Source organism: Betta splendens, chromosome 1 (genome assembly GCF_900634795.4).
Source record: "Betta splendens chromosome 1, fBetSpl5.4, whole genome shotgun sequence".
NCBI classification, from domain to species: Eukaryota; Metazoa; Chordata; class Actinopteri; order Anabantiformes; family Osphronemidae; genus Betta; species Betta splendens.
Window position 1 is genome coordinate 4,325,294 of NC_040881.3, and position 10,384 is coordinate 4,335,677.

The window sequence follows — 10,384 nt, forward strand, 5'->3', positions numbered from 1 at the left end:
AGCGTGTGTTATATATGGGTAAAAACCGCTGCGTTTACACTCGTGACCTCTATATGTTTTACAGCTACATGTTCAGGGTTAATGAGACAGGGATCGTTTGAGCTCAGGGTGTGTGTGTGTGTGTGTGTGTGTGTGTGTGTGTGTCCCTGGAGCTGGTCTAATTTAGACAAAGGCGGCCAATCCATTCAGATATAGGACAGGAATTAGAGCAGATGCCAGAAGAGTACTACTTGATTGAAAAAAACAAAACAAAAGGGTGTAAGAAGATTTGATGCAGGCAAATCTCTGCTGAAAAAGCCTGTTGCACCCAGAGCTCCAATAAGAAACTTGGTGGTTGCTCTGTTGTCTCTTAATGTTTAACTGTAAAGCATGTAAAGCGTGCTAATGTATTGTTTTGCAGGTATTTAGTCATAAACCAAACTACTGAACACATTTAACTGAAAACTGAAAACCAAGTTACCCGGAGTAAAACAAATCGAACAGTCGACCATAGTCGTCCTCTCTGTAACCGCAGCATTTAATTTACTCAGCAACAACATTTTCCACAGCATTTCAATCTTGCACAGTTTGCTGTTCCACAGGTCTGAAGGCAACTACAAATGATTTCAAGTGTCGATGAAAGGCAGATCAGACATAGTACTTTAGCAAATTAATTAATACTGTTACACTAAATTTTTATCATCAAAATGACCACATGTAACGCAGACTACTTCCAGACTAGTTCAAGGAAGAAAAATGCTAAGCAACAACAAATATCTCGTTTGCTGTGTGATACTTTTCTTAGACGGAGAGCGTTGTTTTGTTATGATATGCTCATTTACCTGGCAAATGTTTTTGTGCTCTTCAGTGATACTGTTGATGTTGTCAACACTGTATAGAACGTTCAAATAATCCGTCGGACAAATATGGGCTTTTGTTTTGCAATACATCCTTAATTTATGACAATACTACAAGAGTGCTCCTGCATTTGTCCCATTATTCAGAGAAACTGCATGTTATTTTAATGAGACAATTAGCCCAATATTAACGGAAAAGACAAAAGAACCGCTTGGTTAGAATAATTGCAACCGTGGCTACTTTTGCCTTCTGAGCCAAACAAAAACAGAGAATATGAGATAAACTTTGCAAATTAATGTTTGCTAATAATTAAGATAATCCGCTATGCAAACCAGTTTAGCCTGACATTTACATGGACATCATGAAGTGATACTACGCGGGCAGTGGTGCAGCATTTACACAGTAATTCTAACATTGCAGTGACCTCACGCTCTGTACATTTACATGTATATGAAATCCAGATTTCTGATCGTATGTGTCATTTGTGCTCTGCATTAGGTACCATTTTGATGACATGTGCAAAGAACTGAATAATAATAATATTAATAACAACAATAATAATAATAACAAAAAAGCTGTGTTGTTCAGAAAATTGTTAAACAGCTGAAAGCACAAAGTACAAGCATTTATGTACATGAAACAAATGTTCTTCACAATTCTCTATATGGAGTGAGGATACTTGTGGACATAGTCTTCGATTTGGGGGCTGAGTCCTACAGGTTCTGCTCCAAAGGTGCGTATAAAAGCTCTCCTGCACATCTCCTTCAGCCGCTCCGGGCGCTGCCTGCGATACGGCGCTCTGAGCTTGCAGGACGAGCCCGTGTAATAAGTGAGCAAAGCAAAAAGGGAAGCGAAAGTCCGGTGGCTGCCGTGCAGCCCGAAGAGCAGGTTGTTCAGCTGAACGCGAACGCTGGTGGGGCCGTCATCGCTTTGGTAGCTGAGGGTGAAGAAAACGTCCGACTGGCCGCTATCTCTGCAGCAACAGCACCAAACAGTCACCTTACGTACTTATCCCAGGTTTTTTACCTTTGCTGCTTCCCACCACATTCATATTCATACATTCATACTAGGAAATGCCAGTAAACCTTGAGTTACCTGATGAGGAACGTGCCCAGAGGTGTTGGTGCGAGGGCTTCATGAGCCTCTTCCATGGTCATCGGTCCCCAGTAGAAACCACTATGTAGCAACTGATTGTAGGTGGTTTTCACCAGTTTATATTCTTCCTGACTGCTGAATGGACGGAGGTGTGTGGGCAAGCAGTCGGCTTCAGCCTGGCTCGAAGGCTGCATCACAGAGGCCATTAGGAATAAACAAAACATCCTTCACACTGTATTTATGTTCAAGATGATCTTTAAACATCTGACAAATCCAACAATTACGTTATTATTTCACACAAACCTATCTGCTAGTTTAGGCAGTCAACTCATACTGTGTTTGATGAGTAAATGATCTTTAGTAAAATGAGTTAAATGATCTTTATTATCAGCCTTATATGAACTAAATTGCACAAGCTGGTCATATTTTTTTGCTTTTAAACAAACAAAGACTAAATTGTCATAAAGGGTCCTGCAAAAAATTGTCAACTTTTCAAAAACTCTGTTTATCTGAATCAATTTGTAATGTTTGTGTAAGGTAATATTAACAGATACAGACCTTGTTCCAGGCTTCAGGTTCCGCCACAAAGCGGAGTTTGTGCCAGTGCAGTAGATCCAGCTGCCTCTCTGTCGGCTCCCGGCTCTGTGCTGTAACGCTCTCAGAAGGTTCTGCAGCAGGTTCTGCAGCAGGTTCCCCAGAAGGTTGACTTTGGCTCGGTGTCTCGGCAGCGTGGTTCTCTTTCTGGTTCTGTACTACTGTTCTCTTAAAATTGTCTCTGACCATCCTACACATGAGAATCCTCCTCTCGATCGCCGGCTGCACCACTTCCTCCGCTACCGTCCATCCTCGTCCTCTCCGGCCCGTCACCTGCCGCTCGCTTGCCTCGGCGGCTCCATGCCGGGTCAACAGCAGCTCGAGGTTTCAGTGTGCATGTGACAACATCACCAAAACCACTGGCTGCAGACGAGTTCCTGAGGAGATGTCACCAGTTTAAAAGGAAGCCTTGACATGAAATCACCTTTTAACTTGTCCACAGGGAAAAAACTGAGCAAAAAAGGTTAAAAGTCTGAGTTTTATGACTATGTGTGTAGTTTTACAACGGGTGTGTTCTGTGGAAAATAGGTCACGGGTGTTTTGACTTTGACCCTATTGTCACGCTTGACAGAAAATAATACATATCCAAATAGGGAATGTTTTCATGTGTACACATGAGTTCCAGCCCAACAAATACAAGTACTGGTTTAAACACCATGACAACCGTCACCGTAAGTAAACGTTTCACTGCATTCTACACATATTTCCTGCACGGCCGAACACACCTGACCCAGGGAACCAGCAGTGGGTGGAGAAGAGGTCAAAGAATAACCGACACATTCACTGACGCAACATGACTCCATGTGTACGGGACACTGTGACCACACAATCCCTCTTCTTGCCACAGCAGTTGCATAGCGTTGTTATCACTCCCTGATCACTTCAGCGGTTTTAGCTTTTTTTCCCTCAAATACAGTATCTTGATCAAATACCGTATGATCCTCATTTTAAAATGTCTAAAAATAAGAATACTGAGTCTATAGTTTATGAATGTAGCATAAAAGATGAGACATTGTAAACCAGCTCATTTTAAGGCCATAAAAACTTACCATTATTATTAGTCAAGACGAACCTGTAAAAAAGCTGTAATTGTTTATTAAGAATTGTAAACTAATAACGAGCGATTGTCTGAGTGACAGCGTAGGCCTTAACTAATTAGTAATAACGTCAGCAGCATCAGTACAAACTACAAACTGTTGCAACACCACTTCTAAATCAGTGTGTGTGTGTGTGTGTGTGAGTGTGTGTGTTTAAAATCATGTGAGTGACAATAAACCAATCTGGTGCCTCATCAATCACTGGGAAGGGCGGATGTACCACAGAAAGAATACTTTCACTTTGTCAGTCAAGCGAGAAAAAAAGAACTACGCTTAACTGCCAAGTGTGTGGTCAGAAAAAACATTTTTAAAAAATAATTTGACGTTGCATATGTTTAGTTTTTAGCTTTCCTTCTAGCTTGGTCCATCAGTGTGTATAACTTCACTGTGTGGTGTGGGTAGAATGGATCACATCGTTCACCAGAACGTCTTCTGCTCCCATATGATTCCATATGATAGACAGTGATTCCAGTTTAAAGGTTTACACACTCACACACACACACTTTGCATTGAGGGAAGTTGCACACTCTTTTTTTTACAGTCATTCCAGAGTCCAGAAGTACAGTGTACAAAGTAAAAAGATATAAAGCTGCATGCAAAAACTATAAAAGTAAACGTGGAGGCATCTGGTCTCGTTTTAAACGTATAATAATTATTATGAGAGAAAAATGTTGAAATATCCAAAACGTGCTGCAAAAGCCACACATCATCAGTAGCGATTGTTTTAATGATGCATATCATGTTAGCAGATAGTGGAGTTGTAATGAAGACCTTTGAAAAGCGCTCTAATGGGTTTTATCTGTCCACAGACAAAGTGCTTTAATATTAATGTAACTGTGGAAGGTTGTCACAGTCCTCAGCTACTGGTATATTAAAACATATGAAGTTCAAGTTATTACCCGTTAAGAATAAATGTGCATAAATGTTTATTTTTTGAGTAAAAGATCGACGTCACCAATGGCGCAATGTTTGGCGCAGGCGATTTTAAGATAAATCGTTGTGCATTTAAAACACCATACGATGGACAAGACGTACTTACCCAGTAACGATGAAGACGGGGTTTGTCGGGGCCGCAGCGGTGACGAGTCCTCCGCTTCGAAGTCGAAGCTCACACTGAGAAGCGACACCTTTCACTTTCGCTTTAAACTTGCGGTCCACGATAGAGGAGAGGCGGAGACCTGTTGATATCCACGGATGGAACCGGTTACACTGTGTCAATGTCAATAACAGATGGGTGAACGGGGGGAGGGGGAGGGGGGGTCATCATTAATGTGTGCAGACCACGATCATCTGCTGGAGCCGCTCAGGTGCTGTTGCTCTGATCGCCTCTACTTTCGCTTTCACTTCGCTACAGATTCCCTTAAATCACGTGATGTGCGAAGAAGTGCGTGTGCCTTTTTTGTGTTAGTGTACATAGGTAGACCCACCCCACCACTGTGAATGTTACATGCTGCACGGACCCCTATTTACCAATTTAACGCTTTTAACACTTCACCTGTTGATGTTTATATATAAAATACATTCATGTGGAGCAAAATATAAATTTTGAACACACACACACACACTCACACGCACACGCACACACACGCGCGCGCGCACACACACACACACACACACACACACACACACACACACACACACACACACACACACACACACACACTGATCTAGATGTGTTGCAACAGTTTCTACTGATGCTGCTGAAGTTATTACTAATGAATTAGGGCCTACACTGTCACTCAGATAGTCAATCATTATTAGTTTACAATAATGTTTAAATAATTAATAAACAATTACATCTTATTTACGGGTTCGGCTTGACAAATAATAACGGTAAGTAGTTATGGCCCGAAAATGAGCTGGTTTACAATAAATAAATTCAGTATTTATATAGTATACTATATAGTATGTTTTAAAATGAGAATCAGACTAAACAAGATATTTGAGGGGAACAAAAGCTAAAAACAGCTGAATGACAACACATTTTTACTTTGCATTTGTCAGGGAGTGATAACAATGCAACTTCTGTGGCAAGAAGAGGGATTATGTGGTCACAGGGTTCTGTACACATGGAGTCACATCAGTGAATATGTCGGTTATTCTTTCACCTCCCCACTGCTGGTTTCCTGGGTCAAATGTGCTTTGTGGTGCAGCTGAATTAAACACACTGATAGTTGGATGATTGTTTCTAATAATGTTTCTATATTGGAAGCAATGGAGTTAAATAACAAACACACCTCTCTAGTTTCTCTGAGCTGCAGTAGACATAGACTGCTGGGGGACTTCATTTATACACTGAGCTCCTCTGTTTCCTTCTGTCTCTTCTATCTGTTTGTCAGTCTCTGGTCCAACCATCCTGCCTGAGTCCAGTCTCTGGTCCAACCATCCTGCCTGTGTCCAGTCTCTGGTCCAACCATCCTGCCTGTGTCCAGTCTCTGGTCCAACCATCCTGCCCACTCAAACCACTAAAAATGTCGAGAAACATTGTTAGGCGTTAACTTTGTCATATCTGTAGGTAGTTTCACATGAGTTCCTTTAGTTTATTTACTTAATCGGCCTCAGTGAAGATAAACATCACAAATGAGAGATTTGATCTCGGACCGTTCTCTTTTGTTTTGTTTGTTGACTGTGCATCAAATATGTAGCTGCTTTTATAGACAAGATCCCAGATCTAGTGCATTTGTGCATATGTGCATTCTGTACATTTCTGCGAACCCGAAGGGTGTACTGTACTGTACCTATTTCCTCAAACCACTTAGTTCCTCAGAAGCTAATGCCACACAGCTGTTTCTGAAAGAGACAAGAAACACACAGTCACGCACAGTAAATAGTTGGTTTGTGCTTCTTATATGATGTTGATATGTATGTATGTATGTATGCATGTAAGTATGCATCTATCTATCTATCTATCTATCTATCTATCTATCTATCTATCTATCTATCTATCTATCTATCTATCTATCTATCTAAGAAAAATATCAACTTCTCAGAAAGAATGGTGAACCCTTCACCCAGCTCAATTTCTCAGGAGTTATGCAAAAACACTTCTTCTCGTCAAAATGAATGTGAAACCAACACATTCAATTACGGGAACATAGCGACTTGATTTTCAGGATTGACGTACTGTAGATGAGGTCCTGCTCTCTGCTTTTAAAGTAAAGTAAATTAAAAAAAACAACATTCACTGAAAAATGGGGAAAAAACTAATTGCTGTGTGGGACAACATATACAACAAATAGTGAGTTAGACAGATGCCAAACTGGGATGCCTACACGGCATGGGTGCGAAGGCTCATCCAACAGATCCAACATGTGAGTTCTCACAGAAAGATGCTGGAACAGAGTGCATTGCAGGTTATTGCGTGTGAGGCCAATCTGGATGCTGAACTCAACAATGGGCAGGCAAGCAGCCGTCATGTGACCCTTTGTGCCTCCTGGGTGTGGGTGTGGGGTAAAGGAACAGTCTCACACTCTCCTACCTGCACCAAGCGGAGTACAGTTGAAGCTACAGCCACAGGGGGGATTAGCTGAGCCAATCCTGAAGATAAAGAATGGGGAAACAACTAGCTCTGCTTTGTCCATGTTCCCATTCTTTCAGTGCCTGTACTCCGATACGTGCGTCCTAGCTTCATACGTGTACAGCCAGTCTTTTCATTTCACAGCTCAAACTGTCATCATGTTTCACTAAATGCTTCTTATTTCTACTACACGTGGTTACAGATTTGTTTTTTTTCTCATTTAATTCTAATGCAATCAGTCGAGAGGGAAATGCAGAACATCATGAGAAGAGAAATTATTTACACTTTGAACATTGGATTAGTATGAGGTGTGCCGGGGGGCGAGAAGCCACAGAGCAACAACAGAGTGCTGACAAGGCTGCTGTAAAAATGATTCTCCTGCAAATTAGCAGAGGGGGAAACCTCTTTTGATGGATCCTAATACAGATCTAACTGACGGACCGGTGTAGGACTGTTTGAATCATTTACAAGTAACAGGTGCGCTCCTTTATTTTCCGATTCTGTTAAGATTTTATCAGTTTCATTATATATCAGTGTTCCACTTTAGCAGAGAAACTGAACCCGGGACTGCAGCTGCAACCGGCAGCATCTTGTTCAACAGCACTACACACACACAAACACTAAAGAAACTACACACTTAACACACTAAACAATAGAACAACCATGATACCTAAAAGTCAAGTCTAAGCAAACAATGGAAACAGTGTTTATCACAGGATGCTGTGTTGTATTGTACTGTACTTTGTTGTTAGCTCTGGGTCTCAACCTCAAGTGTAACACCTTTCACACAAACACAAACACACACACACACACACACACACACACACACACACACAAACACTTTCTTTTTATCTGTGTCAAACGTCTGCGCAGCAATCTGAAACTGGCAAGGAAAATTAAAATGCCAACAATTTGTTGAAAAAACAACCAAAAAGAGAAACAAATATTTCCCATATATAAATATGATAGATAAACAAGTATGTATATAAACAAGAATCAGCCTTACAAGCATGTTTGAACATGAATAATTTGTCTCCTAATAGTCAGGAAACTACTAAAGGCACAAACAAAGCAGCACGGAGATACTGTGTGGCTGAATTGTCTGAAGAAACGGTTTGAAAAGGTTAAACTCAAATGTTATGTTACAGTGAATAAGTAACGGAGTGCCTTCAAAGATGATGATAGACACTAAGCTGTCTGAACAAAAACTGAACCTCGTTTCTCTGCTGTTGAGAATTTATTGCAGGACTTACATTTATCTGAACAAGCTGATGGGTGAGTGCAGCCTCTGCCGGTGTGATACAAACACCTTGTTTCTGCTGCTCTCAAGTGGCCAAATTAAAAATGATCTCTTGGAGGTTTAACGCGTAAATTACATTTGGATATACCAAATCTATGGATAATATTTTCTGTTGCTTTTGTATAAACGTAATTGCACATAGATATTTTTATTCATCAAATCTTACCTTGACCTCCCATAACAGATGTCCAAAACTAGACAGCGAAGTCTACGTTTTAACAGGAAACGTCGGGATTTCTGGCACTGAAATAATGAGTGAGTACGCTCTCTTTTCAACTTTTATTAGATATGTAAATAGTCCCCCCGGAGCCTGGAAAGGTGGTTTATTAGATTTAGCTGTAGGAACGTTGAGTTTCCGGGTGATGTGATGGAAAGCACGCACTAACCAATCATTTGCTTGGAAGTGAACTTTAACCAATCATTCGTGTTGTGGTGGGCGGGGCTTACGGCAGGTTACGCAAACAGCTGATTTTGGAGCGTCATTTCTTCAATTAGCCACAAACAGGCGCAAGATCAAAGTTTATGAGTGAAGCCTGCAACACGTCAAATAAAACACGGACGAGACAATATGACAATATGATAGTTACAGAATGTCAGCACTGCTCAATAAAGGGAACGTAATTAGATATTTTTAAAACGAGTATCATATATATCATTTGTTTTCTGATCTGTTTAATGTTCAGTCATTTATTTGATTATTTACATTTATTTAAAATTAGATAATAAATGTGTTTTTTAATCATTGCTTGATGTCATTTTCCATTTAGTTTCTATGAAGCTAATTCATATTTCAGCTAAAGTGAAATTTAGCTGCATAACTAACCAATTCATATATTGTTTTGCAATTTAATAACATTCATGTTAATACAACTTGTATTAATTGATGTGGTTAAATGTGAGACTCAGCAAAAGTAATTATAAGTGGTTTCTATATTATTCAGTAAATAATTGAATGAACTGATTTTACCTTTGTTTGCTGGTGCTCCAGCATCATAGGTTTAGTAATTGATTGAATCATATCAGTCAGTTTAATTGTAAAGAGCAGAGTAATGCAAAGTTATATTTTGGTGTATATTTTGTGTGGCCATAGTGAAGACACTGTGTTTGTTGCTGCATCTGCCATCATTGTGTGGAGCAATATGAAGATCAGTGTCTAAGGGGAAACTCAATGAGGTACATCAGGAACCAGCAGCTTTTAACCAGAGTTAGAAACGCGTGCGCTCTGGTTTCCCGTTTGCACAACAGCCGCAGTACTCAGAAATCTCTGTTAAACAGAAAGATGCAGCTCCTGCAGCAGACACAAGGCTTTGCGCTATCATCAAGATGACATGAAGGTGTTCATAGGCCAAAAGAAAATCTGTTCGTGTGATCTGAGCCAGGCAAGTATTGACTCAACAGGAAAACAGATTATCACACCCCCTTTCTTCAGAATTTGTGTACAGATATGAAAAGTGGCAAATGTCCAAAAACAACTCAAATCACAACAGTCCATGAACTACTTCACCCGAGCTAGCAGGAAGAGCACGTCTACAGAGAAAAAGGAGAAGCAACACAAACAAAACATTAGACTGACACCGTGAAAACTGATTTACTTAAAAAACATGTTGTACTTGGCTGAGGGTCATTTCTAATGTTTTCTTGTCCGGTGTTTAGACCATTCAGGCCTGAACGGTCTAAACAGTTTACACAGTTCCCCCTGTGGCATTCAAAGTATCAACGCAAATCTTCTACTTTGTAGCCGTAAATTTGTTTCAAATAGGTTTATATTTTAAATATCACAAAAAATGTAATGTGTAGCTAAATGAACATACAGTGCAATACAGTAAAAGTAAAGTAGCTGGAGAAATCTGTTTTAAATATTAAAATAGTAAAAGAAAAGTATATTATGAACACAGTAACAGAGAGTGTGAGAGTACGTTATCTGCAACATTATAAGTAAAAACT

At 40.1% G+C, this 10,384-nt stretch overlaps 1 protein-coding gene across 3 annotated transcripts; it reads right to left on the minus strand.

Moving 5' to 3' along the window:
* Window positions 1–496: 496 nt before the first annotated feature.
* LOC114852817 (suppressor of cytokine signaling 1-like) lies at window positions 497–8,790 on the minus strand. 3 transcript variants are annotated; one of them, XM_029145482.3, is made up of 6 exons: window positions 8,607–8,790; window positions 6,362–6,413; window positions 4,663–4,801; window positions 2,491–2,903; window positions 1,933–2,120; window positions 497–1,810 (listed from the first exon to the last, which is right to left on the minus strand). In XM_029145482.3, the coding sequence occupies exons 4-6, from the start codon at window positions 2,722–2,724 to the stop codon at window positions 1,498–1,500; spliced, it is 735 nt and encodes a 244-aa protein (XP_029001315.1). In that variant the 5' UTR covers window positions 2,725–2,903; window positions 4,663–4,801; window positions 6,362–6,413; window positions 8,607–8,790; the 3' UTR covers window positions 497–1,497. The 3 variants fall into 3 exon arrangements, with proteins under 3 accessions (XP_029001315.1, XP_029001325.1, XP_029001331.1); XM_029145492.3 differs by lacking the exon at window positions 6,362–6,413; XM_029145498.3 differs by lacking the exon at window positions 4,663–4,801.
* Window positions 8,791–10,384: the final 1,594 nt, after the last annotated feature.

Bases quoted from the DNA above. Each gene is read 5' to 3' on its own strand.
- LOC114852817 (XM_029145492.3), bottom strand. From the start codon at position 2,724: ATGTGTAGGATGGTCAGAGACAATTTTAAGAGAACAGTAGTACAGAAC. The intron at 2,121-2,490 runs GTCTGTATCTGT...TCTGTGATGCAG, and splicing joins AACCTGAAGCCTGGAACAAG to CCTTCGAGCCAGGCTGAAGC. The intron at 1,811-1,932 runs GTAACTCAAGGT...CTGTTGCTGCAG, and splicing joins CTGGGCACGTTCCTCATCAG to AGATAGCGGCCAGTCGGACG.